The 27,818-nt window shown below is 48.7% G+C and overlaps 1 protein-coding gene and 1 pseudogene across 5 annotated transcripts in view; one reads left to right on the top strand and one right to left on the bottom strand.

Annotated features, from left to right (window-relative positions):
* Positions 1–1,130: 1,130 nt before the first annotated feature.
* STEAP3 (STEAP3 metalloreductase) overlaps positions 1,131–27,818 on the bottom strand; it is a 55,699-nt gene continuing 29,011 nt past the window's right edge. For 4 of the 5 annotated variants that reach the window (XM_007524757.3, XM_060177993.1, XM_016188890.2 and 1 more), the window contains 4 exons: positions 26,539–27,038; positions 22,976–23,503; positions 13,250–13,414; positions 1,131–3,976 (listed from right to left, as the gene is read on the bottom strand). In XM_007524757.3, coding sequence (XP_007524819.2) covers positions 3,695–3,976; positions 13,250–13,414; positions 22,976–23,503; positions 26,539–27,038 — 1,475 coding nt within the window. In that variant the 3' untranslated portion in view covers positions 1,131–3,694. Of the gene's footprint in view, positions 4,063–13,249; positions 13,415–22,975; positions 23,504–26,538; positions 27,039–27,818 lie in introns of all 5 variants that reach the window. The other variant, XM_060177994.1, reaches the window with a different exon arrangement.
* LOC132534496 (U6 spliceosomal RNA) lies at positions 13,706–13,806 on the top strand (annotated as a pseudogene).

Raw genomic sequence — 27,818 nt, forward strand, 5'->3', positions numbered from 1 at the left:
GTCTATGGAAGTAACTATTCCTGCTGCCCTTGACTGCTCTCCTTCTCCTCAGGACCCAGCATGCTGCTTCTCTCAGCACCTGAACACATGTAGCCAAGCTCTGGTAACTAGCTTAGACTCAAGGCCCAGCCATCACGACTTTGCCCCTTTGCCTATTTTGCATACTTAACTAACCACTATGTGATAAACCTTCCATTTGTTTAACCCCCAGCTCAAAGCCGTAAGCACTGTGGCAGGCTGTGGATCCCATGGGTTCTGTTCTCCCTCTGCACTGTGGGCAATTTGGAGAGGACGCACAAGGAGCCAGGGACCTGGGCAGGACTCACTTTACTGTTGGCATGTAGTCTACAGCAGCAAAGACCAACACAGCCTTCTAGCCCCTTCATCCTTGGAGTGTACAGAGATGAACGCCATCTGTGTCTCCTATTAGCAATGTGGAGTCAGACTTCACCCCAGACCCATATTTTAGAATTTTTTTTATAATTTCTTTTTGCTTTTTAAAAAATATTTATTTCCTTTTTGTTGCCCTTGTTGTTTTTATTGTTGTTGTAGTTATTGTTGTTGTTGATGTCGTCATTGTTGGATAGGACAGAGAGAAATGGAAAGAGGAGGGGAAGACAGAGAGGGGGAGAGAAAGATAGACACCTGCAGACCTGCTTCACCACCTGTGAAGCAACTCCCCTGCAGGTGGGGAGCCGGGGGCTTGAACCGGGATCCTTACGCTGGTCCTTGCACTTGGCTACCGCCCAACTCCCCAGACCCATATTTTAGAAATCAAGTTTTAGAAGCTTTGCACTCACTTATACTCAAGGTCACAGCCTCCTTCAGACTACAGAGCAACCACCACCTCCCTCTCAGGCCTTCCAGGCCCTCTATGCACCTGGGGTTGGCTTTCCTCCCCCCGCCCCCCAGATGCCTGAATTCCGCTCTCCCCCACCCCCATGCCTGAACCTTCTCTCTAGTCCTCTCTGGCCTGTTGGTGCAACTGCCCTTTCTCATAGGTGAGTACTAGTCTGGACCATCCTGTGCCTCCTCCATTCACCCTGACACTATGGGCTCCATTCAGAAAGTTCATGGAGCCAGTGCCCGGTAGGCAGGTGACTGGCACAACCAAAATTAAGAGTCAGGCATTTGTGGTAGTCTTGGTGTTTATTTTCATTGCTTTCTAGATGAGTATTACACAGTAAAAACAAAATGCACAGAAAGGCTCTTTCAATGGCATGAGTTCTTTTTTTTTTTAGTACTATTTTTTTATTAGGGAATTAATGTTTTACATTCAACAGTAAGTACAATAGTTTGTACATGCATAACATTCCCCAGATTCCCATCAATGGCATGAGTTCTAAACACTGACCTCAGATGGTGGCATTTAGGATTTCCAGAGCATGTTGGCTCTTAGGCACTTTTGTAGCCAAGGCACGGAGCATTTACTGGGCTAGAGGGAAGAGATTCACTCTGGCAGGGGCACTGCTGCCAGCCACCTGGTGAGGTAGGAAGAGCAACAGCAAACACTGGGTCAAGGCAGCACATGTCTCATCCACTGCCCATCCAGTTGCCAGGCCCTCTGCTTTCCCTGCCTGCTCCTGTCATCCACCTCTCAATCCTTCCCCTCTGGAGATGCGCCTGCAACAGGAGGTATGTGGGGGAGAGGGTGGAGCGGGGCGGGTTGGCATGCATCCTGGACTTTGTGTGTCAGCATCTTTGGTACAGAGCCATCCCCGGGCCCAGGGAATGGTGGAGAAAAAGAGCAGCCAATATCAACTGGGGTGTTGACCTTTAATGGGTCCTGGTTGTCTATGTTCTGTTTCCTACCAGCCAGAAAGGGAGGAACACTCATTTTCCCCAAGCAAATGCTAAAGACTCTGCCTTGCTAGCCTCTCTGAGGTCCAATTTAGGAGCCAGAATTCTGCACTCAGCTTCGGAGGATGGTCGGAAAACATCACCAGGAAGCTCAGACATATGCCTGCACTTCCTTGCCCTCCACCAGCCACTGGCCTAATGGGATATTCTTACACTGCCCTCCCCATCACCCCGCTCCTTTCTTTCTCACTAAAAGACCCAAATGTGCTCTGCAGACATGAGCTCATGAAGAGCTGGACGAGCCCTGCTAGTCTCGCCATCAAGTCCACCCTCGCCAGGTCACTCTTCTGTTCTGTCCTGAGGTGCCCTATCATCCCGGTGCTCTAAGAAATGGGTGTGGTCAGCACCTTTGTGTCCCCTGAGGCCTTCTTTTCAGAGGAGCTTCACCCCCGGAGTTGAGAGCAGCTTCCTGTGTGTGAGGATGATCACTCACTCCAGTTCCAGAGCCAGGGACTGGGGGGGCTCAGTCCCAACTATTTCTCACGGGGGAAGTAAGAGCTGGGTCCACAGGAGGTGGTGAGGGGTGGCCACGTGGCCCAGGATGCATGTGCTGGACCCTGGCTGGAGGCCAGCTTCCTGTGCTTTGGGGTGGCAGCAATTCAGGTTTCTGGCTTTAGCAGGAAAGACCCTCCCAGCTATTTTGAAGCCTAACCCTTGGTTAGGAGCCTGGAGCCAGAAAGACAGGTTCTCTGCCCAGGGACAGCAGAGGACTCTGGGAGAGGTGTCCAGTGCTCTTCCACAGGGCCAGCTTAGTGGAGACAGTCCTCTAGTCACCCCCCCGGAGGCCCCCAGAGGGTCTGCTGTGAGGCTGTGTGTGCATTGGGTCCTGCTGACTTTCAGAGGCTCTGCTCCAGGCTTTTCAGGGAGACACTCAAACTAATGATGTAAAAAGGTGAGAAGGCACCGTGGTTTCAAGGACGGTCACCACCAACTTAAAGGAGGGAAAGAAAGTGCCCTTGTTCTCTACACAGGTTCATTAGTAACTCCTCAGAGGAGGTAACTTCACACTCCTCCTGCCAGAGGATCAATTTGCAGCTGCCTCGGAGACTTCTTGCTTTCAGGGAAAAACAGTCTCCAGGCTCAGGGAGGATTAGGGGAGGAACTGCAGCCCACACCCTCCCCCCAAACATGGTAAGCACATACTGTTAGTTGTCCTTTACTCTGCCTGACCTCCTACTGCTGAAGATGGACAGGGGGAGGGGGCTGCACCTGCTGCTCACTGGGGACCCTGCAATCTCAGGTACCCCTAAAGGGAGCTCCAGGAAGAGCTGTTGTCCCCTACCACCTTACAACCCAGCTCAGCTGGGGAAAGTGGCAGGAAAGGACGGGTATGCACAAAAGAAGTAGCTAAGGGACAAGCCTCTTACTGCCTTTTCTTTTGATGATGTGGGAATTGAACCTGAGACTTTAGAGCCTCAGGCATGAGACTATGTTTGCATAACCATTATGCTATCTACCCCCACCCTCTCACTGCCTTTGCTGTGCAAACAGTGGGTGTCTGTTTCTGCAAAAGCTCCAGTCCTGTGGGTGCTGTTCTCCCAACACCTGGGACTGGCTTGTATATCTGTAATCTGAAATCTCGGGGACCCAACTTCTTAAGGGCAAATCCTGTTAGAGACAGGAACATACATGGACATACACATTACACACACACACACACACACACACACACACACACACACACACACGCCATTCCAAAAGGCACAGCGGACTCTTGTGTCTCAGGCGTTGGGATATTAAAGAGCCCATGTGCACGCAGTCACAGCACACTGCGTGACCAGGACAAGACACCTGTCTGCTCCAGTTTGCAGGGCAGGCTTAGACCCTGCCTTCCTCACACGTGACTTGTCTTCTGAGCCAGGGCCTGGCTGGCTGGCAGTGTGAACTTGACATCACCGTCTTTCTCCCAGCCCCTCCGGATCTTGGAGAGTCTCCGGCTGAAGCAGGGCAGGAAGAACAGGGCTTTAGCCAGGATGATGGTGCAGGGCACCAGCAGCGTAAGTGTGAAGGTGGGAGGCAGGTAGAATTTGTAGCGGCTCTCCTCAAAGGCACGGGTCCAGCCATAGGTGAGTGTGTGCAGCGTGCTCAGCACCAGCGCCACGAAGCCCAGAGTGGACTGCGGGAGAGAAGGATGCAGTGAGGGCCAGTGTGATCACAGCTGGACACAGTGGTTCGAGCTGACACTCCTCTCTGCTGGCTTGGCTGAGGGGAAAGGGGGTGGGGGACAACTTTATTTAGTCTTCAGGGCTCTGAGCTCAAATGGCAGTCCTAGCTCCACTATCTCTCACTCTCTTTTATTTTTTTTATTGGATAGAGACAGAGAGAAATTGAGAGAGGAAGGGGGATAGAGAGATAACTGCAGCCCTGTTCCTCCACTCATGAAGCTTCCCCCCTGCAGGTGGCGACCCCAGGGGCTTGAACCTAGGTCCTTGCACACTGTCATGTGAGCACTTAACCCTGTGTGCCACCGCCTGGCTCCTCACCACTGTCTCCATGACCCTATTACTCACTACTCAACTTCTCTGAGCTCAGTCTCAAGAGAAAAATAGGAAGACAGCTTCTCCTACCCTAAAGGTGGATAAAGACTGATTGATGGGGCCAGGGAGATAGCACAGAGGTAGTGCCTGAAGTCCCAGAGGTCCCCGGTTCAATCCTTAGAACCTACCATAAGTCAGAGCCCTGGTCTGTTTCTTCCTTTCATGAAGATAAATGAAAACTAGTTTGATTCATGAAGACTTGATAAAATAACAGTGCTTTTCCCTTCAAACATTCATACCTCTAGTGACTGACAGATGACTTTATTTATTTTTGAAAGATTGATTTGCTTATGAGATGACGGGAAGGCAGAAAGGAAGAGAGGTCAGAACATGGCTTTAGAATATGCATTGCTGGGGATCAAACCAGGGTCCTTACTCATGCAAGTTTTACATTCTGCCCACTGAGCAGAGTGCTGGCTACTGCTTGAGGACTTTAGATGACACTAAATTCAAAATTCTTTAAGTGGCCTGGCAAGAGGTGCAGTAGCTAAGGTATTGGAGCCTTAAGCATGAGATCCTGAATTCAGGTCCTGGGATGGTACGTGGCAGAGGGGCACTCTGGTGCTCCCCCCACTTTAGTTAATAAATAGACACCCCCCTTTTTAAAGAAAGTAGTTTAAAACCAATTTACTAAGTCTGTGTATGTTGTAATATATATTACAGTCACAAGTGCCTCCAAGAAAACTTAATTCATAATTTCAGAGAATATTTGTCCACAAACCTGATTGAAAAAAAATGAGTTGGGACCAGGCAGTGGTGCACCTGGCTAAGAGCTCACATCACAGTGTAAAAGGACCCAGGCTCAAGCCCCCAGTCCCCACCTGCAGGGGGAAAGCCTCACAAGTAGTGAAGCAGGGCTGAAGGTAACTGTCTCTCTCCTCTCTCAATTTCTGGCTGTCTCTATCCAATAAGTAAAGATAATTAGAATAATAATAACAGGTCTTTTAAAGTTTTTTAAAAAATGAGTTGATTTAAAGAATCTGAATACAGAGAAGGCCAGAAAAAAAAATACCTTACTTGCATAGTGTGATGCTTTATTTTGTGTGAGACTCAGCTTTGAGCCTGACCCCCACGTATGGGAGGGTGCTTTAGTGTTTTGGTCTCTGTACCTTTCTGTGTCTTTGTCTTTATCTAAATAATAATAATAATGATCACAGAGTGAAAGGTTACAAAGCTTACTTGGTATGTGGATTTGGCACTCACAGTGAAGGTGACTGGAAAGGTCTTTATGAGATACCTGCACACACACTCTGAGTTGTCAACACCTTAGATGGAAATCTGACCAGGATTACTCTCCCACTTAGAAGGAGATTAATGGGATTGGGTGGTGGCACACCTGTCTGAGTACACATGTTACCATATGCAAGAACCCAGGACAAGCCCCTGCCCCCAGCTGCAGGGGAGAAACTTCACAAACGGTGAAGCAGAGCTGCAGGTGTCTCTCCCTTCTTTTCCCCTCTCAATTCCTCTTTGCCCTGTCATATTAAAAAAAAAAAAAAGAGGAAAAAAAACACATAACTTTCAGTGGAAACTGAGACAAGAAATTAGTTGGGAAGCACTACTTTGAGAAGCTCCAGAGTTCTTTACATAGAAGGTGTGGTGGGAGTCAGGCGATAGCGCAGTGGGTTAAGCGCAAGTGGTGCAAAGCGCAAGGACTGGCATAAGGATCCTAGTTCAAGCCCCCGGCTCCCCACCTGTAAGGAGTCACTTCACAAGAGGTGAAGCAGGTCTGCAGGTGTCTATCTTTCTCTCCCCCTCTGTCTTCCCCTTCTCTCTCCATTTCTCTCTGTCCTATCTAACAATAACAACAATAAATCTCTCTGTCCTATCTAACAACAATAACAACAATAAAAAAGGCAACAAAAGGGAAAATAAATAATTAAAAAACTACTAAAAAAAAAAGAAGAAGAAGAAGGTATGGTGTGGATGAGGAGTGAGGCATTCCAGAGCCCAGAGTGGGTGCTAGTCTCCACTGACACTGTGATCTTGGGCCAGTGCCTCTTCAGTCTCCTGAGAAGTAAGCGATTCCAAAAGCTGAAGCTAGAGACTGGAGGAAGAGCTGCCTTAGACTAGCCTGCTCCACACCCCAGACAGGGAAGATGGAGAACAGAGGGTGCCCAGGGCCGGGGCTCTATGGGGAGAAAAGGATTGTGGGAAGTTTGGACTGAATTCTATAAGGACCAGGAGTCACTCCCTGAGAGCGACAACCCATGGCACAATGAACATGTAGGCATTTCTCCAAAGGGACATGGAAAGAGCTGAGTTTCAGAGGTTGGATTTGAACTTTCCACAGAAAGCCTGCAGTTGGGCCTCCTGGATTCCCTTTTGTCCCAGCTTGTCAGCATCCATCCTGGGGCTTAGCTGGAAGAAGCCGGCTCCCCTAAGACGTGTTTTCTAAATGGATCTTGCTCTGCCACTCAGGGTACCTTGCTCGTACCCATTCGAGCACAAACACCAGGACAATGAACCTCACCAAAAGCTTCCAGAAAACTGAACAGAACTTCCAGTAAACCATGGGAGAATATGATCTGTAAGAACTGCTTATAATACTTAAAAACAAAAATAGAAAAGCAACACTAAGAAGCATTTTCCCTTCCTTCCTTCCTTCTCCTTCCTTCCTTCCTTCCTTCCTTCCTTCCTTCCTTCCTTCCTTCCTTCCTTCTCCTTCCTTCCTTCCTTCCTTCCTTCCTTCCTTCCTTCCTTCCTTCCTTCCTTCCTTCCTTTCCCACCAGGGTGATTATTGCTGGGGCTCGGTGCCTGCACGACAAACCCACCACTTCCAGAGGGCATTTTTTCACTTTTTGTTCCTTTCTATTTTTATTTGACAGGACAGAGAGAGAGATTGAGAGGGGAAAGAGAGAGAGATAGATAGATAGATAGATAGATAAAGGTAGACACTTGTAGCCCTGCTTTACCACTTGCTTTCCCCTTGCAGGTGGGGACCAGGGGCTTGAACCTTGGTCTTTGTGCATTGTAACACGTGCGCTCAATCAGATGCGCTGCCACTCATCCCTGGGAAGCTTCTTTAGCGTTTGTCTACCTACCTGAAATAATGGTAGAGGAAGCTCAGACCCTAGTCTGTTCTTTTTTTTTTTTTTTTGGTACTTTTTAAAAAAAATTATTTATTCTCTTTTGTTGCCCATGCTTTATTGTTGTAGTTAATGATGTCGTTGTTGTTGGATAGGACAGTGAGAAATGGAGAGAGGAGGGGAAGACAGAGTGGAGAAGAGAAAGACAGACACCTGCAGACCTACTTTACCACCTGTGAAGCGACTCCCCTACAGGTGGGGAGCTGGGGTCTCGAACCCGGATCCTTACGCTGGTCCTTGTGCTTTGTGCCACCTATGCTTAACCTGCTGTGCTACCTCCCGACTCCCCCTAGTTTGTTTTTAAGATTTAATTATTAGTTAAAGAGGGAGTGAGAAAAGGAGAGAAAAATCAGAGTATAACTCTGGCACATTGGAGGCTGAGGATTGAACACAGAACCTCATGCTTGTAAGTCCATCCTTCTAGCTCCTGTGCCACCCCCTAGCTTTCTGTGACTCCAGATTTGAAAGCAAAGGTCCACAACCTCTTTTTGACACAGTAATTGAACCTTAGTAGAGGTCACAATAACCTAGCTGGTTTTTGTTTGTTTTGTTTTTGTTTTTACCAGAGCATCACTCAGCTCTGGTTTATGGTGGTGTGGGAGATCGAACCTGGAAACTTTGGAGCCTCAGTCAGGAGAACCTCTTTGTATAACCATTATGCTATCTACCCCTTACTGTTTCATTCATTCATTCATTCATTCATTCATTCATTCATTCACTCATTCATTCACTCATTCTTCCTTCCTTTCTTCTTTCTTTCTTTCTTTCTTTCTCTCTTTCCTTTTTTTCCCCCCTAACAAACCTGTATATGATAAAAAGGATTCTAGCCTAGGGGGAGGGGGCCCAGAAGGAGCAGAGTCCCTTTTCCTCTGGTCTCCTTTAGCTACTGTGGGCTTTTTATTATTATTTTTTTTTTAATTGTCCTGCAGGAGAGAGGGTTTTAGGAAAACAACCTCATTGGAATCATTCATGCTTCTGCTGGGATGGAAAAGTCACAGGCCCTTCATTTGCAACTGGTCTTTGGCTGTCAGCCCTGTCTGGGAGCCATGAACCCCAGCTGGAGGCCTCTGCAAAGGATGAGGGTCTCAGGCTGAGAGCAGCATCTCCAGGCTCTCCTGGTGCAAGCCCCACACACCCTACTATCCTGGGGACAGCAGCCCAGATCTGTGAGTCAGATACTGGAGTCTCAGGGCATGTCACTGACAACTGTGCCAAGGCATTCTGGAGCCACCAGGACTGGGTTCCTGGCCCAAGCAGGTTCTCATAACTACAGGAGCTGGGAATGTCCCCTGAAACCCACTGAGCCCCCCTCAGTGGGGTTTTGTTCAAGAAATGGAGGTCCAAGTCCACTCTGTATGAATAGCCTGGGCAGAGAGGCCTAAGCACTTACTTTTCCAGCTGCATTTAGAATGTTCTGGGTCTGCTCACTAGAGGCTGTATGTATGTATCAACGATGGACTTCTAGACACTATCATGTGTCCCTCCCTACCCCAAACCAAATTATCCATGTTTCTGGGGTGCTGATATTTTTCCATGCTTCCCAAGTGACTGTAAGGGCTTGGCAGACTTGAAAGTCACCATCCCAGACTGATAAACTTTCAGGAATGAAAGACAGTCCAATCATTTCAGCAAACTCCTGGAAATCCATCTAAGTAGGAGGAGCAATGGATGGAGCAGGGCAGCTGGTTGGAGACATCAGGATGGTTATCAGCCTTGTGAATGTTTTTTCCTGGGGGCTGAGAGTTAGGGAGTCCAGGAGACTGCACACTTTATTGTGCACAAAGACTCAGGTTCGAGTCCCTTGACACCACATGGGAGCACCTGTGTGGGAAAGCTTCATAAGCTCTGTCTATCATTTTTCCCTCTCTGTCCCTCACCCTCTATCAAAAAAGGGGATCCCACAGATGCAGAACCCCAATATAACCCTGGGGGCAAAATTATTGATGATTAATTAGTGACAAGGAACTTCCCCCTCGTTTTTCTTGTATTGTGTCAACGAACATATTTTATCTTCTTTGACTGTTGCTCAGTACATGCTTCCATGATCCTAAGTATAAGTGTAATGAGTTCAGTCCTCCCTTCAGGGTCCTTTTTCCTCTTGAAAAATTAAAACTCTATACCCATTAAACAACAAGTCCCCCCCTCTCCCCCAGCCCCAGAACATAGCATCCCACCTTCTGTCTATGCATTTGATCATCTGGGTACTTCATACAGGTGGGATCTTACAATATCGTATAGTATCCTATGGTGACTGTACTATTTCACTTAGCACAATGCCCTCAAGGTCCATTTGTGTATGCCAAAATTTCCTTCATTTTTTAAAAATGTATTTGTTAGTGAGACAGAGAAAGAGTGAGATTGACAGCATTACTGTGGTAGGTTCAATGCCAGGGATTGAACTCAGAACCTCATGCTTGCAAGTACAACATTCTGTACCACCTGCACCACCTCTTGGGCTACTAGAATTTCCTGCCTCCTTAGCTGAATAATCCTTTGTTATGTGGCTATGTTGGTCATTCATATGTTGATGCACACTTGTTTTGCTTCCATGTTTTAGCTATGGTGAAGGGTGCTGGTATGAACATGGGTGTAAAAATACCTCAGGAACCTTTTTTCAGTCCTTTTGGGGATGTGCCCAGAAATCATATCTCTGGGACATATGGAAGTTTGTTGTCTTTTTAATGGACCAAGGAACTGTTTTCCATAGCAGCTTCTCCATTTTACATCCCCACTCATAGTACACTGGGGACTCAGTCCCTCCTCATCCTTACCAGCGCCTGTTTTTTTCTGTGTTTCTATGATTGTACCTCATTATTGTTCTGATTTCACCTTCCTGACGACTGGTGATGTTTATGACCTTTTTGTTGACCATTCATATCTTCTGAGAAGTTTTTATTAAGGTGGAGCAGGGCTGCAGGTGTCTCCCTGTCTTTATCCCTCTTGATCTCCCCTCCCTCTGGCTTTCTCTCTGTCTCTCTCCAATTAACTGATTAAAATAAATAAACTATTAAAAAGAAGTAGTATAGAGGTGAAAGACAACTCTCAAATGGTTTCGCTTATTTACGGAACATAGGTAACTGAAACACATGAACTTAAAAAAAAAAAAAAAAAGGTAAGTATTTTCTTTTTACAAAGATGGTCATGGCGCCGGTGGTAGTGCACCTGGTTGAATGCACATTGTGCAAGGACCCAAGTTCGAGCCCCTTGGTCCCCACCTGAAGGGGGATAGCTTTGCAGTATTGCAGGTGTCTCTCTTGCCCTCTATCTCCCCCTACCCTCTCAAGTCCTACTCAGACTGATATCAAGCTCCAGCAATGAGTACCCACTGCCACCAGCATGCCCTACCCTAGACCATTCTGGTGCCCGAGGTTGGTGTCCGGAGCTCTCTGGCTGCCGCCTGCCAAGTTCAGAGATGGGGGGGTTGGCAGCATATTTGGAGAAAGTAGGAAAATGCTGTCATAGCCTCAGAACCCTACAGTGCTTTTCACAATCTTTCACGTGGGTCATGGCACCCTGGCAGAGCATCAGCTCCCTTTCACAGGGGTGTAAGGTGAGGCTTGGGGAGCTGCTTAGATCTGCTCTGGGTTATAGAGCAGGGGGTCGGTCCGGGGAGGGTGAGCGGGGGTGGGGTATCCCCCCACCCTTCTCAGTTCCTCCTCCTTCTCAGCACTCTGGGAAGATTCAACATTTGCTTTTGTGGACAGAATGCGGGTACTTGACTTCCACAAGTAAAACCCTGACTTTCCACCTACTTTGCACCTTCCTTCTCCCCCCCCCCCCAGCTTGCAGTGCAAAAGGACTTTCATATTTGTATTTCAGCTCTTCAGTATGCAAAGCAGAGCACGGCTCTGATGGCCCAGCCAGCTTTTGCTAACAAAATCAAATCCTCAGGCTTTCCCAGGGCGGCCAGAGCTGGCTTGTAATCTACCGCTGCTTAAGGGGGCAACTTTCCGGTGAGGGGAGCAACCTGCGGCCCGTTTTAATTGAGGATAAACCATGCACCCCAAGATACTCCAGACAGAACAGAAAAACCCTAGATTTGGATGTGTGACACAGGAGGCTTAGTGGCAGATAAATAAACTTCTCTTTCTCCCCCTCTGCTGCTGCTGTGTGTCAGCCCTGAGTCTCCTCTGGAATGAGCGGGGCCCTGAGAGTCAGGTCCACTTAAACAGACGAGACGCAACCTGACTGTGTCACTGTAAGGCATGGAAGTGTTGCCAATCAGGAGCAATTAATTTGGATTACATAAAGTGTGCTGCTTTGTCCCTGTCCCTCTTCGCATGCTGTGCCGCGTCTGCATTCACAGAGAAGACAGACAAGGGTTTTCGTTGACAGTGGGGGTGGAGGTGATGGCTGTTCTCTGCCTGAATCCAACATCCACAGCTGAACCCAGTGAGTCAGCAACCAGCCAGGGAGATGATTCAACCCGCCAACTCGGGGGGCTGACCACATCCTCTGTGCCAACAACAGTGGGAGATGCCAAAGGAAAGTGACAAATGTGCCTGTCTTCCTTGTCCTTCCCTTTGACATATGACTCTGTCCCTGTGACATCACAGGGCCTGGCACAATGTCTGGCACATAGCAAGTGCTTAATAAATACTCACTGAACTAATAAATGCAAAAAGAATCCCCCCCCACACACACACATATACTAGTAGCATTTCTGGATTTTTTTTTTTTCCACCAGGGACTAGGACTCAGTGGCAGCACTACAAATCTCCCCCCCTTTTTTAAAGACAAGACGGAGAGAAATTGAGAGAGGAGAAGATACAGATAGGGGAGAGAAAGATAGACACCTGCAGACCTGCTTCACACTTGTGAAGTGAACCCCCTGAAGGTGGGGAGCCGGGGCTCGAACCAGGATCCTTGAACTGGTCCCTGCACTTCACACTATGTGCAATTAATGCCACTGCCCGATCCTCCAGTTGCGTTTCCCTAAGTGTTTTCCATGGGGCATAGACAGCTGTTATATGGTGTGTTCTGACTAGCCTGGAAAACACCATCATTTTGTTAGAGGCCTCATTAGACTTGCTGATGTGCCAAAGTGTATTAGGACTCTCCTTAAAGACAGCAGACCTCTCCTCAAGTTCATTTAACTATAGACTCCCTAGAGATTACCATTTCATCCCCTGTAAGCTGGCAAACCTTGTGCTCTTGTGAATCAGTGTTAAAGGAAGCAACAAAGTCAAGGTGGGGAGGCAGGTGCTAGGGGCTGGCAGGCCTACCGGCTCCTCAGCTGATGCCCAGTGAGATGCCCCGGGGCTGGACACTAGCGTTTTGTGTGGAAAGCTCAAGAATTGGAGAAACAGAACACTTCGTACAGGCTCCCATTCTCTCTCTCTTCCTTTCTTTTTCTCTCTCTTTTTTAACTTGATTTTAAAAAAATTACCTTTATTTATTTATTGGATACAGACAACCAGAAATTGAGAGGGAAGGGGAGATAGAGAGGGAGAGAGACAGAGAGACACCTGCAGCCCTGCTTCACCACTCGCAAAGCTCCCCACCTACAGGTGAGGACTGTGGGAGTGAACCCGGGTCCTTGTCCATATTAACACGTGGGCTCAACCAGGTGCTCCACCAGCCGGCCCCCAGGTTCCCATTTTCTCATGTGCCCATAGCTGGCTTCCCCCCATGTCAGGAGGACTAGCTTGTCCCCAGGCAGCTCCTGGATCAGGAGCCGAGGGCCAGTTCACAGAGGGGACAGTGGTTGCCCAGGCGAGGGGGTCAGGCCAAGCCGAGGCTGCCAGCTGACAGGCCTCTTACCTGCACAAAGCTGAACTCCTTCCAGTTGAGCGAATTGGCAATGGATGGCAGGGAGGTGACAGCCAGCAGGGACAACGTGCCAAAGGCCAGCAAGCCCAGGGAGATGTAGATCTCCATCCGCCAGACTTCCTCCTCGACCCAGAGGTGACTGTTGTTGGCCAAGACCTGACACGGGTAGAAAGGAAGCCATGAATATGGTCCTTGGCCAAGGTGGGTGCCTGTGGTGTGGCTGAGTGACTTCTAGGATATGTGAAACATGGTACTGATTATGTCTCAGGCTCATTTGAAGTATTTGTCAAGTATCAGCTCATGGGCAGTCCTGGGAGTGGCACAGAGGTAGAATTTCTGACTTAGAAGCATGAAGCTCCAAGTTTGGTCCCTGGCATTGCATGTTCTCTCTCTTGAAAAAATAAAGTAAATTTCTTTCTTTCTTTTTAAGAAAATATTTTAGCTTTAGTACTCACTTTGGCAGCACATATACTAAAATTGGAACGATACAGAGAAGATTAGCATGGGCCCTGTGCAAGGATGAAATTCGTGAAGCGTTCCATATTTTTTGTTCCAGTGTTATTTTTAGATGTCATGGACCAGTTATATACCCAAAGTTAATAAAATGATACCAGAAAAAATATATTAGCTTTATTTTTTATATAAAAAATAGAAATTGAGAGGGAAGGGGGATAGAGGGGAGAGAGAGAGAGAGAAAGAGAGAGAGGGAGATCTGCAATACTACTTCACCACTCATGAAGCTTCCTCCTCCCTGAAGATGGGGACCAGGGGCTTGAACCTGGGTCCTTGTGCTTGATAACACATGCACTTAACCAGGTGCACCACAGCCCAGCCCCTAAAAATAAAATACATTTCTTTTACCTGGGGGTAGGATGCTGTAAAAGGACCTCGGTTGCAGGTAAGCATCCTGCAGAGAACTTTCATAGGGAGATGAGAAATTGCACCCATGTGGGGGCCAGGCGGTGACGCACCTGCTTGAGTGCACACATTACAGTGAGCAAGGACCCGGGTTCAAGCTCTTGGTCCCCACCTACAGGGAGGAAGCTTCGAGAGTGGTAAAGCAGGGCTGCAGGTGTCTCTCTCCCTCTCTCTCTCCTCCTCCTCTTTCCACCTCTCTATGCCTCTATCCAATAATCAGTAAATGAAAATGAAAAGATAATTGCACCCATGTGTCAATGACTACACTGTAAACCATTAACCCTCTAATAAAAAGGAAGATAAAAAAATAAATCTCTTACATCATTATTATTATTATTAACCAAAGCACTGTTCAGCTCTGGCTTATGGTGATGCTGGGAATTGAAACTCTGGCAGACATGTATCAGCTCTTCTAATCCTAACCACCCCTTGAATTCAAGAAGACAAGGCTCTGGTCTCCGATATATATATGCAGGAAGCGAGGTGCACAGATCAGGTCAAGCCCCCTCCACACACACACAGTCGCACAGAGCCATACATGTCAATGGCAGAGCCAGCGGATAGGCTCCAAGTGGTCAGACCCCCAGGGCACAGGCTCACAAATCTGCACGGTCAGTCAACAGGCATGGTCACGTGAGAGTATGGCGGTTGAGAAGTCAACAAGACGTTTATTTTCTCATTGTGTTTGATATATATTTTTTTAATGAGTTCACTGCTCAGCTCTGGCTAATGGTGGTACCAGGGATTGAACCTGGGACATCAGAGCCTCAGGCATGAAAGCTTTTTGTGTTAGGTTTGGTGATATCTCCCCAAGCTTTATAAGCTCTTTGACCTCGTCGCAAAGGCTTATAAAGGTCTCCACATTTGGAAAAGGGGAATCGCTCTCCTAACTCAGAGGCCCTTCAGCTGAGGGGCTTGTCCTTCTGCCTCCCCATTCGAGCCTGTCTCACCTGCTTCTTTGCCCCTCTGGGCCCCCAAACTACCCTGTCACTGGCTCACACTGGTGATAGATAGCCATGCACAAACACTGACCCCTCAGCATCTCCTGATTCAACGTCCTCAGAGTGAGTCTTGCCACTCTGCTCTCCATTTCAGTTTGAAACATACAGCTTTGCTCAAGCAGACACTGACAGCCATCCGCTCCCCAAGGGGGATCAGCAAGCATCTGCAAAACACCTACTGAGTGTGAGGCCCTGGACTGCAGAAAGCAAAAACCCCTGCCCTCACAGAGCTCATGGATGTCCCCCACGCTGAGCTTCAGGGGGACTCCTAAGTCCAGGAGCCCCTGTGAACCAGAAGTTTCTACCCCTTCACTCCCATCTGGAGTATCTGCCACTGAGTCCACCCCCCGCCTCCCTTCCCTGGCACACACGCAGAAAGAACTCTTATCACGTCCTTCCATTAGCATCACCATTTCCTAATTAGAGCAGGAAGTGGACTTCCTGGAAGTCAAGGTGTTCTCTGAGAAGTGCCATGCAATGCGGCACTCTAATTCTTTGTGCAGAACAAGGAGTGGCATTTCCATTAGGGAATGTGACTGTGCTTTCGTAGGCAGGTCTCTACCTCACAAAACAGAATGACTCATATAGGGTTTTGAAAACAATTTCAGCAGGAAAAAAAATAACACTAATAACCCAAGCCTGATTACCAGATATGATAGGTAATCAAAGTGAATCTCTATGGGCTGAGCAAAAATGGTCGAAAAGCTTATACAAACTCAGAGAAACTGAGAAAATGCTGCCCATTGGAAATTTGGCCTACAATTTGAGGGAAATGACACCTCCTTCCCATCTGAAGCCGAGAGACTCCCTCTTATGTCTTGGCATCATAACAGGAGCAGGGGAGGCTGGAGGTTAGCTTGTTCACTCAGCTGAGCTCACCCTTGGCCAGAGCAGGGTTCAGATCCCCAGCTACCACAAGGGGGAGGTGTGCAGTGGTATCTCTTTTCTCTCCCTTTTTTTTTTCTTACTCCCTCTCGAGGGAAAAAAAAGTTCAATCAGACCCTAAGATCATACAGAAATAAAGCCGCAATGAAGCCCTGGTGACAAAAAAGAAAAAAAAAAAAAGAAAAAGTCACAAAAGGACCAGGGATCTGAGGACATTGATGTATAATTGTTAATAGCTCCAACCTTGGGCCTCCATTTCTCCATCAAGAGAGATGGATGAGACCCTGACTCAGACCTGGGGTTTTTGCTTGCTGACCAAGCCAATGTCAGCATTAACTAGGAAGGTGCAACCCTGCACAAGACAGAGGTGTCCTGCCTGCATAACTGAGCCCAAAGAAGTCTTACACCCTCGCAGTGTTCACAACGGCTGCTAAATAAGTCCTCTTCTTGCTGCAAGGGGTTTGTTGTTCAAATACATTTAATTAGTCATTCCTTTTTTTTAAATTTTAAATCTTTATTTAGTTATTTATTATTGAATAGAGCTTGAGAGAGAGCTTTAGAAGGAGAGAGAGAGGGAAGAGAGAGAGAGAGAGACACCTGCAGCCCTGCTTCACCACTTGTGAAGCTTTCCCCCTGCAGGTGGGGACCAGGGGCTTGAACTGGGGTCCTTGCACACTGTAGTGTATGCACTTAACCAGGTGCACCACTGCCTAGCCCCCACTTCATTAGTCATTCCTATCTGTACTTGGTTCCGATCAGGCACTTAAGGTTACAAGCCAGAGTTTGGATGATGATATACACATGCCACGTTTGCTTGCAAAATGTCTCTGTTTTTTTCCCCTTTAAGATTCCCACCTGCAGTGATGCTGGAAGGGTTGGAGGTGAGGTGAGGGGTTGGAGTGAGGTTCAGAGGCATGTGTGCCAGAAGCTGGCTGCTGGCCAGTTTTGATAGCCTGTGAGACTCTTGCTTAAGTGAACAAAACACAGGGCTATGCTCAGGGCTCCCCAGTGACCAGTGGGACGCAGGGTGAATTGGGCCTTAGGTCTGACAGCTCTGCTGCCGCAGCAGGTACCTTAAGGAAAAGGGGGTGGGGGTGCATCACAGGGGATGGGCTTTGACATTCCTGGGTGGGACTCCCTCCCTCCCTCCCCCTGTAGCTTGCAGGCTAGACACTGAAGAACCCAGGGACACTGGCCTTTCTACGTGCATGAGATGAGTTCAGGTGGACCAAACCCAGAGGAGGCAGCAGGCTGTGCAGGGGGCAGTCTGGCTTTGGTGCAGTGAGACAAGGACCCTGAGGAAGGAGACTGATGCTGGGAAGGGGGAGGGAGAAGGGTCCTGGTACAAAATGGTGAAGTGAACCTAAATTGGGCTGAGAGTGTATTGCAGACACCTGTTGTGGGGAGATGAGAAACCGTACCCAGGTGCCAGCACTGTGCTGTGAACTATTAACCCCCCAATAAAATGATTAGATAAAAAGGGGGGAGGGGGCTTGCAGTGGGCCTGATAATGCCACAAGGAGGCGGTCATGAGCCCTTGGGCGGTCCCTTCCCTGGTTAATAGCATGTCCCCATTTATCTCTATTTATTTGCTTATTTATTTACCTATTCTAATCATTTTATTGGCGGCAATAAAGGCTTACAGGTGAGTTGCTGACACATGGGTACAATTTCTATCTCTCCGTGAGGTGTCTGCAGGACTCTCATCACCAACTTAAGGCCTGAAATAAGGAGCATGTGACTAGAACCCAGTAGGTGGTCGATATAATAGATGATCATTACTGTGTATTTTTTTTAGCTCATTATATTTTTTGAAAGGCTATTTTATGAAAGATAGAGAAAGAAAGATCAGAGCACACTCAATTCTAATATATGTGGGGTTGGCAGTTGAACCTGGGGTGGCATACATGCAAGTCATAGGATGTACTGCTATCTTCCCAGCTCTGGTGCCGGAGTTCTGAGGGGCATTTCTTGCCCCCCAGTTCATCCTCTTAAGAAATGCTTGAAGGGAGTCAGGCAGTAGCGCAGTGGGTTAAGTGCAGGTGGCGCAAAGTGCAAGGACCGGCAGAAGGATCCTGGTTTGAGCCCCCAGCTCCCCACCTGCAGGGGAGTCACTTCATAAGGGGTGAAGCAGGTCTGCAGGTGTCTATCTTTCTCTCACCCTCTCTGTCTTCCCCTCCTCTCTCCATTTCTCTGTCCTATCCAACAATGACATCAATAACAACAACAATAGAACAAGGGCAACAAAAGGGAATAAATACATAAATAAATAAATATTAAAATAATCTTTAAAAAATAAATGCTTCAGATTGGCTGTGTGGAGGTCAATTTAAGGGCAGGGGGGTAGATAGCATAATGGTTATGCAAAGAGACTCTCATGCCTGAGACTCCAAAGTCCCAGGTTCAACCCCTACACCACCATAAACCAGAGCTGAGCAGTGCTTTGGTAAAAAGAAAAGAATTAGTCACTAAATGTGAATTGACCTGGAAAGACAGCATAATGGTTATGCAAAAGACTTTCATGCCTGAGGCTCTGAGGTCCCCAGCTCAATTCGCTGCACTACTGTAAAGCAGAGCTGAGGTACTTTGGTCTCTGTATTTCTTTCTCTCACTAAAATAATTTTTTTTTATTACAAAAAAGAAAGAAAGACTATGAACTGGGAGTCTATATTAGGCACTATAGACTTCAAAGGGCAGGATAGATCAATTTATGAATGTCTCAAAACAGACAGAATACAAATGAGTGATTACAAAGAAATAAATGAGAAAAATTCTGAAAGAACAGAAAAAACACAATAGATTCAAGAGACAGAAAAGGCAGACCTGGTAGTGGGCTAGGGATATAGGCTGGGGGAACTTGCCACAGGAGAGGTTTTGAGGAAGCAGTAGTAGAGCTTGGCATGCTGTGAGGGTGTCTGGGTGAAGAATCTGGGCTGAGGTGAACGGGCTCTACCTATTCAGAGGTCAGTATGGGCGTGGAGTGTGTCAGGAGAAGTGGGTGGATGAAGCTACGGAGAGATGGTGGGGGGGAATGATTAGCCGGAAGATGCTGAAGAGTCACAAAATAAATACTTGTCAGCAGTGGCCTATGACCAGGTGGGATATTTAGCTTGGACAGCCAGGACTAGACATGGAATGGGCCAGTGAAGTAAGTCACTTGGACTGTGTGCATGTGACCCAGGTCTCCAGTCCTCTCTGCGTTGAAAGAAGCTTCAGTGCTCTGGTTACTCAAATCTCTCTGTCTCTCTGTCTCTATTAAAAGAAAGACTAGATACGGAGTATGGGTGGAGAAAAGTGGATGGGGGTTAAACACTGCCTTTGATCTTGGTCTTTGGCTTTGAAATATTTTTGTAGCCATCTACACGAGCAACTTAGAAAGTGGTCTATACTAGGGGCCAGGAGGTGGCGCACCTGGTTAAGCGCACACATTACAGTGCACAAGGACCCAGCATCAAGCCCCTGCAGGAGGAAAGCTTCATGAGTGGTGAAGCAGGGCTGCAGGTGTCTCTCTGTGTCCCTCCCTCTCTACCTGTCCCTCCCATCTCAATTTCTCTCTGTCTCTACCCAATAATAATAAATAAATAAAAGAAAGTGGTATACAAGTATCAGTTAACTGCTGGTAACAACAAACATGGTTTTTAGGTTTTCTCTCTAGCCAGGGCATAACTCTGTCTCCATATCTGTGGACTCAAGGGGTTGAAGGAAACCTTGGAGAACTTTCTGTGCCCAGGCTGATGTGGTCTCTTTCCCAAAGACCCAGCAGAGTGGTGAGTCCTGCTTGCCTGGAGTCTGGCTGGGAAAGCACATGGCAGGCCCAGCCAATAGGGTCTGAATGAAGACACAGTTCAGATGTCCAGTTTCAGAATCCAAGGCTGTGGCTGGCCCATGAACATCTGCTTGATTGCCTCTAGCTTTGGACAACTCATCCCCTCTGGGATGCTGTGCTCTGTACTGCCACCTTCTAACCAACCTGGGCTCCAACAGACCCATGTCCTCCTGGCTGTGCCCTCCAGAACTCAGCAGAACACACCAAAGCCCCTTTGTCTGAAGCCTCTCACTGACAGTGATTCCTCCTGAGGGAGTGATGGTTGCCTGGCAACCTCCACTGGGCCAGCAGCCCTGAAGGGCTTTGGCACACAGGGAAAATTAACTACCCACACCCCTCTGTGCCCTCTCTTAGATTTGCATAGTGGTGAAGGTGGGTTAACAAAACACTGAGGAGATCCTCAGTAGGGCAGAGAATGTGGAGAAAGGTGGTCGGAGCCTGGGAGGGTGGTAAGGAGGGTTCTGTTGGCACAGGGTCTTGCCTGAGCTCTAGCGGGGAGGGGGCACCTCCTTCCTCCTGCCCACTGTCTGAAATATCTACCACCCAGATCTACCACCTCCTGGGCAGCAAACATTGCTTGAGTTCCTGAGGAGCCATGCTGATGCCCCTGCTGAACAGGCTGACTCAGCTTAGAAGGAAATAGCATCAAAGAGCATCAAAAACATGAATGCTGTAAGAGAGACCTTGACAGACACCTCAGTGTCCTAAAAGCAAGAAGGGCTGTGATTTGTTGCAAGTCAAAGTCTTTTAGGGCTCAGTGCTGGAGGACAAAAGTGAGGTCAACACAACAGCTAGAGGATAAGACTGTCTCAGTTCTCCTGTGGCTCCTGGGCCTGGCAGACTAGGTAGTCAGTGAACAGGCGACCTGAGAGGTCTGGGGTCATTAACTCACATCAGGACAGGAGGTCTCGAAACTTTACATCAGGCTCAACCTGACGCTGTTGACTGGCTACGGAAGAAGGGCAAACGCTAGAAGAAGAAGGACTTGCTTCCTTGTAGAAAGCATATGGGGGGGGGGGTAGGTAGCTTAATAGTTATGCAAATAGACTCTAATGCCTGAGGCTCCAAGGTTCCAGGTTCAATCCCCTAAATGCTTTAACAACAACAACAACAATGAAAGAAAGAAAGAAAGAAAGAAAGAAAGAAAGAAAGAAAGAAAGAAAGAAAGGAAGGAAGGAAGGAAGGAAGAATATGGGTGTGAGCACAGAGAGCACCCAGCAAGGGTTCCCCTGGCCACCCTTTAAGCTACACCCCTGGAACTAGGGAATCCGCATAATGGTTGTGCAAAAGACTTTTCTGCCTGAAGGTGGGTTAACAAAACACTGAGGAGATCCTCAGTAGGGCAGGTTCCGAGGTCCCAGGTTCAAGCTCCAGCATCACCATAAGTCACAGCTGAGCAGTGGGGAACCGGCAGTGGTACACCCGGTTAAGCACAATAGTGCAAGGCTCAAGGACCCTTGTAAGGATTCGGGTCCAAGCCCCCAGCTCCCCAACTGTAGAGGGGACACCTCACAAGCAGTGAAGCAGGTCTGCAGGTATTTTTTTCTTTCCCCCACTCTGTCCTCCTCCTCTTTCAATTTCTCTGCCCTTTCCAATAAAATGGGAAAAAATGGCCTCCGGGAGCAGTGGGGCACCCAGCACCAGCCATAACCCTGGAAGCAAAAAAAAAAAAAAAAGATAAAGCATTGGGGAGCTTGCCAGAGTGTGGTACTTGCTTCTTCAGAGCTGAGCAGTGCTTTACTTTAAAAAAAAAAAAAAAAAAAAAGCAGCGTGTTAAGCACAGGTGGCAAGCACAAGGACCTGCGTAAGAATCCTGGTTCGAGCTCTGGCTCCCCACCTGTAGCGGAGTCGCTTCACAAGTGGTGAAGCAGGTCTGCAGGTGTCTATAATTCTTTACCCCTCTCTGTCTTCCCCTCCTCTCTCCATTTCTCTCTGTCCTATCCAACAACAACAATAAAACAACAAGGGCAACAAAAGGGAATAAGTAAAATAAATACTTAAAAAAATAATTAAGTGAGGGTGGGATTGGGGTAGCGGTAGTGCATCCAATTAAGTGCACATATCATCATGTGCAAAGATCCTAGTTCAAGGCCCCATGTCCCACCTGCAGGTGAAGCAGGTCTGCAGGTGTCTATCTTTTTCTCCCTCTGTCCCCTCTCCTGTTAATTTCTGTCAAATAAGAAATAGAAAGAAAGAGAAATAAGGGAGTCCGGCAGTAGTGCAATGGGTTAAGTGCAGGTGGCGCAAAGCACAAGGACCGGCGTAAGAATCCCGGTACAAGCCCCTGGCTCCCCACCTGCAGGGGAGTCACTTCACAGGTGGTGAAGCAGGTCTACAGGTGTCTGTCTTTCTCTCCCCTTCTCTGTCTTTCCCTCCTCTCTCCATTTCTCTCTGTCCTATCCAACAACGACATCAATAACAACAACAATAATAACTACAACAATAAAACAACAAAGGCTACAAAAGGGAATAAATAAATTAATAAATATTTTTTTAAAAAGAGAAATAAATAAGTGGATTGGCAAAATAGCTCACTTAGTGCAGTGCTTTGCCATATGTGCTATGCAGTTTGAGCCTGGCCCTCTCTGCACTGAAGGAAGTTTTGGTTCTGTAGTGTCTCTCTCTCTCTCTCTCTTTTTAATTAAGATTTTTTAATTCTCATTATTTATTGGATAGCTAGAAATCAAGAGGAAAGAGGGTGATAGAGAGGGAGAGAGACAGAGCCCTGCTTCACCACTCACAAAGTTTTCCCCCTGCAGGTGGGGACCAAAGGCTCAAACCACGGGTCCTTGTGCACTGTGACATGTGCGCTCAACCAGGTGTGTCACCACCTGGCCCTGGTCTCTTTCACTCTCTTTCTAAATGAATAAACAAACCTGTACCCCACTGCTTTATTTTATTTCTTTATTTATTTCTGCTTAGTACTCCCAGCCAACTAAATACTCCCTCTTAGTCCTGTTTGGCGAAGTCTCCCAGGCCTAGATTGTGGCCTTTTTTGTGCCCTTTCATTTATTTAAATTGTGGACAGCAGCACCTGGGCTGCCCCCACACACTGTCCAGTGCCTGGGGTGCTGAGCTGGCTCTTACCTGCTTGACGGCGAGGTTGACCAGGTCGTAGCGGTGTGAGCGGCGCAGCGGCAGGCAGAGGCTGTAGAGGACATGCAGGGCCGCGCAGAAGAAGCTGAGCAGGCCGATCTGCTTGCGGTGCTGCAACCAGTGGTCCAGCCAGTCCGGGAAGCGTCTGTACTTGGTACCCCGCTGCAGCTGCAGGGCGGCGGCCAGCACGCCGGGCAGGTAGACCAGTGACAACAGCACGAAGGCCACGCATGGCAGCGAGGTGTTGACCACGGACACCGGGAGCTTGTAGAACTTGTTCTTGTTCTCCTGCACATAGGGCTGTAGCACGTCCCGAGTGAAGTTGTAGGCATAGAAGAAGACGAACAGCCCTAGAGCCAGGAGAGCCGGCACCTTCCAGTCCGGAAGCAGGCGCAGCGGCATGGCCTCCACCTCCCGGGCCGAGGCTAAGGACCCCATATCCACCGGCGTGAATCCCATGCTGCGGGCCATCAGCGAGATAGTGTGCTTGGCTTCTGGATGGTTACTGCAGATGGGCACCTGGTGGGGGATGGAGGACAGGGGGGAGCTTTGAGGCAGCACAGGTAGGCAGATCCTCAAGGGTGACATTACTCATGGAGCCACAGTAGAGACTGAGGTACAGTGAGCTGCCACTTAGTCGTCTGGGGTGGGGGTGGGGGGAGCAGAAAGTGGTCCTGACTCCCAGGATGGGGGGGTCTTACTGGGGCCCTCCCCGGCATGCCAGGCAAGGCCCACCACCCAAGGAGAGTGTTAAGAGGCCTAGCCCTACCGTAAACCAAGACAGACACAGACAGAGTAACTGTTCAGAGATTGAATCACACAAGACACACACACACACACACACACACACACACACACACACACACACACACACGGAATCTCAGTGCTGAGAGGTTCACTAGCTGGGACCGCTCCCTGAGCTAGGAACCCCGGGCAACTCTGAGTCCCTCGATTTTATATTCTCAAGGGATGGGGGTTAACCAAGCAAGATGTACACTTTAATCTTTAAGGAAAACAGATGCACATTACATTCTAATCTTTTTAGCTTGAGCAGAGCAAAGGGCACATTCCACCCTAATCTTTATCTAAACCATACATTCCAATCTCTAGCTATGGTGACAGTCCTTTATCTCAGAAAAGCAGGTATACAGAAGCAAAATGAGTGGGTAAAGTTGAGCGGGTATTTTAAAAATTCAAGCAGTCACATAAACACTTATTTTGTAATATTATTCTTGCAGGTTCAAACAAGTTATCTATGGCTGCCCAGATGGCTTGGGCATCTTTTCTAGGGAAACTTCCACTATCTCCTTTCTTGGTAAGCAAGTCCCTGAGGAAAAGAGAGTGGGGGCTCTCGCAGTGGAAGAGCTCCTGCTCTCAGAGAGCACCCTGGGGCTCACCTAACAGTGGTTCATCTCCCTCAGGCTCCACAATCAGGATACCCCCACCCCCACCCAGGCAATCCTCAGGGGCCCTGGAGTCCATGCTTGAAGGACTGGGAGCTCTCTTGTCCCAATTGCTGGAGGTCACTGAGTTTTGCACAGGACCCTGAATGTGCTGCTCAGCCCTCGAAGGCTCTCAGCCAACATGTGTGACCTCGCATCAGCCAGCACCAGCCCTGTAGTCCACACCTCCCCACCGTGTGCCTCCCCGCAGGCCACAGTGTGATCTCTGGATGTTCCACAGGCCTTGCTGTCCTGCAAGGCTGGTTATCACCTGGCATACACTGGGTTTCTCTCATGTGATCACCTGGCCCTGGCACAAGCCAGATGGCACATCTAGTGTCCCAATTTTTCCAGTGAGGAAGCCAAGGTCTTGGAGCATTGTTTCTCACCTCTGTGCCTCTAGAGGCATGCTGTTTGTCCTCTCACTCCGGGCTGTCCTATAACTCCCTGTGCCTGACAAGAGGCAGAGCTGGGCCAAGACTGACTGACGTCAGGATCCTCCTCAGTCAGCCAGCACTTACCCACGACTCCTGGCCTGTCCACACACAGGAGTCCCATGGGGAAGGCTGCACAGAATGTCTTGTCTAAGAGAAAAACTAACTACCTGCACTCTCCTATGCCCTCAGCAGCCCACACCTGCTTGGTATGAAACTGATCAGAGGCAGCGTCTGGGCTGGAATCCTTTCTTCAGGCACAGGCAGGAGGCTCCTTGGCACACTGTCTTGGTAAAACAAAACAAAATAAAACAAAACAACAACAAAACAAGAAAAACAACTTCTTCAGCCAAGGAACCAAGTGAGGAGATAGCACAAAGGTGTGTGCAACAGACTTTCATGCCAGAGACTCAGAGGTCCCAGGTTCAGTTCCTGGCACCACCATAAGCCAGAGCTGAACAGTGCTCTGGTTAAACTAAACACGCAATTGGGAGTTGAGCGGTAGTGTAGCAGGTTAAGCACAGGTGTTGTGAAGTGCAAGGGCCAGCGTAAGGATCCCGGTTCGAGCCCCCAGCTCCTACCCGCAAGGGAGCCGCTTCACAGGCGGTGTCTGTCTTTCTCTCCCCCTCTGCCTTCCCCTCCTCTCTCCATTTCTCTCTGTCCTATCCAACAACAACGACATCAACAACAACAATAATAACAACAGTAAAACAACAAGTTCTTGGAGTGAATGGGATAAAGGTCAAGATATATCTCCTTCCTCAGGGTTTGACTCATAATTGTGTTCCCTCTCCCTCTCTCTCTCTCTCCCTCCTCTCTCTCTCTCTCTCTCCCTCCTCTCTCTCTCTCTCCTCTCTCCCCTCTCTCTCCTCTCTCTCCCCTCTCTCTCCTCTCTCCCCTCTCTCCCCTCTCTCCCCTCTCTCCCCTCTCTCCTCTCTCTCTCTCTCTCTCTCTCTCCCTCTCTCTCTCTCTCATTTTTGCTTTTGTTCCAGTACTCTTGTTTCCAGAGTACTGCTCAGCTCTGGCTTAAGGTGGAACAGGGAATTGAACCAGGAAACTTCAAGAGCCTTAGGCACGAAAGCAGTTTGCATAACCATTATGCTGTCTACCCAGCCCAACCTTCCTCTTTCTAAGTCTCATTCTGAAAATCACTGTCTTTCCTCCACTTAAGTCCAGTTAGTTCCAGCAGTCCATCAACCTTTTCCTCCCTGCCCTCCTCAGACACCAAGTCACCATAGAAGAAGGTGGATTTTACATTCCTATGAACTGTACTGAAATCCTAGTTTAGTGGCTGTGATTTCCTTGCTGTGAATAACTGGACGGAAAGGTTCTTAGTGTCCTGCTCTGTGAGATGGGGCTTTGTGAAGCCATGAGAGAAGCTGTGATAGCACATACAGAGCCCAGCACTTGGAAAGCACATGTGTAATTGAGCCATTTATTTTATTTTAACATTATTTTGACAGAATAGAGAGACATTGAGAGGGGGGAGATAGAGAGAGAAAGACAGAGAGAGACACCTGCACTTGTGAAGCTTTCCCCCTGCAGGTGGGGACTGGGGGCTTGAACCTGGATCACTGTGCATGCTAATACAAGTACTTAACCAGGTGCGCCACCATCCGGCCCCTAAGTGAGCCATTTGCATGTATTGTTGTGATCCTTGTTGAGCTGGGGCACCTACCTGCCTGTTCCCATCCCTTGGGCCAGACTGCATGGTCCAGGCGGAGATGACATTGAAGGCCTTGACCACAGTGGAGGTGGGGAAGAGGGAGGCCAGGTACTCAGCATTGGACTGGTGGTACTGCAAGTGTTCCTGTTCAGTGGGGTTGCTCACATCCACCAGGATCTTGCCGGTGAGCTGGTCCCTGAGGCTGCACAGCGAGGAGTAGTGCTCTCTGAACATGGCCACCAAGATGACCTCAGGGCAGGCCACCGCCTCCTCCTGCGAGGTGACTTGTGCCGCTGCGGGGAAGAGCCCGGCTGTGCGTTTGGGGTTTCGGCTTCCCACCAGCACACAGAAGCCGGAACCCACCAGACGAGTGGCTAAGGAGTGGGCGAAGTCCCCACTGCCCAGGATGCCCACTTTGGGGGCCTCACTGGGGACCTCAGCTAAGCTGTAGTTGCTGTCCACCAGGTGGTGGCTGATGAGCGGCTTGTCCATCTCTCCTGGCATCTTGGCGACTAGAAGAGAAGACAGGAATCCCATCAGTGCAGGCTCTTGGGCTGCCTGGTGCCGCTGCCTCCCTCCCTCTTTTCTTATAGCTGCATGAGAGTGGACATCCATCCAGCTGCCCTGAGGCTTCTGAACTGTGCCAGTACAGAGGGTGGGGAGGTGGCGAGAGTAAGCCCAGTAGTGAGACCCAATCCCTTCTTGGGGAGCACAAGGATTCAGAAAGCTGAGGGAGAGGGTGTGGGGTAGATAGCACAATGGTTATGCAAAGAGACTCATGACTGAGGCTCCAGAGTCCCAGGTTCTGTCCCCTGAACCATAGTGCCCTGTGGTGTGGGACGCTTGTTTTCAGAAGGATTTAGTCAACAGGCAGAGTTAAGAGTTCAGGGGTGACCATTCAGCCCCAGCCTCACAGTCACCTCACTGGCTGTGGTTATTATTCTCTGCTGATTGGGAAGGGTGGCGGAGTCCCTGCTACTGTGTGCTTTCACATTTTAGCCTGCAGCCTCTGATGCTCTTCCTGGCAGGGATGCCGAGGGGTCTCCTCCCAGATGACTTTGGATCTCACCATCCATCCCACAGCCCCAACAGGGCTGTTGCTTGGTGCTGACCAGGTGAAGGAACACTAAGATCCTCCTGTCATGGCAGGGCTGGAACGAGACATGACAGTGTGTAGGGCACTGAGATAGGACAGACACTCTGGGATCTTCTTCCCAGGCCTGAGATGTGAATGGACATAGACGACACCCTGGATGTGGGCCAGGAGTTGATAGGAAACTGTGATGGAAAAG

The sequence above is a fragment of the Erinaceus europaeus genome, chromosome 18 (genome assembly GCF_950295315.1).
Source record: "Erinaceus europaeus chromosome 18, mEriEur2.1, whole genome shotgun sequence".
NCBI lineage: Eukaryota > Metazoa > Chordata > Mammalia > Eulipotyphla > Erinaceidae > Erinaceus > Erinaceus europaeus.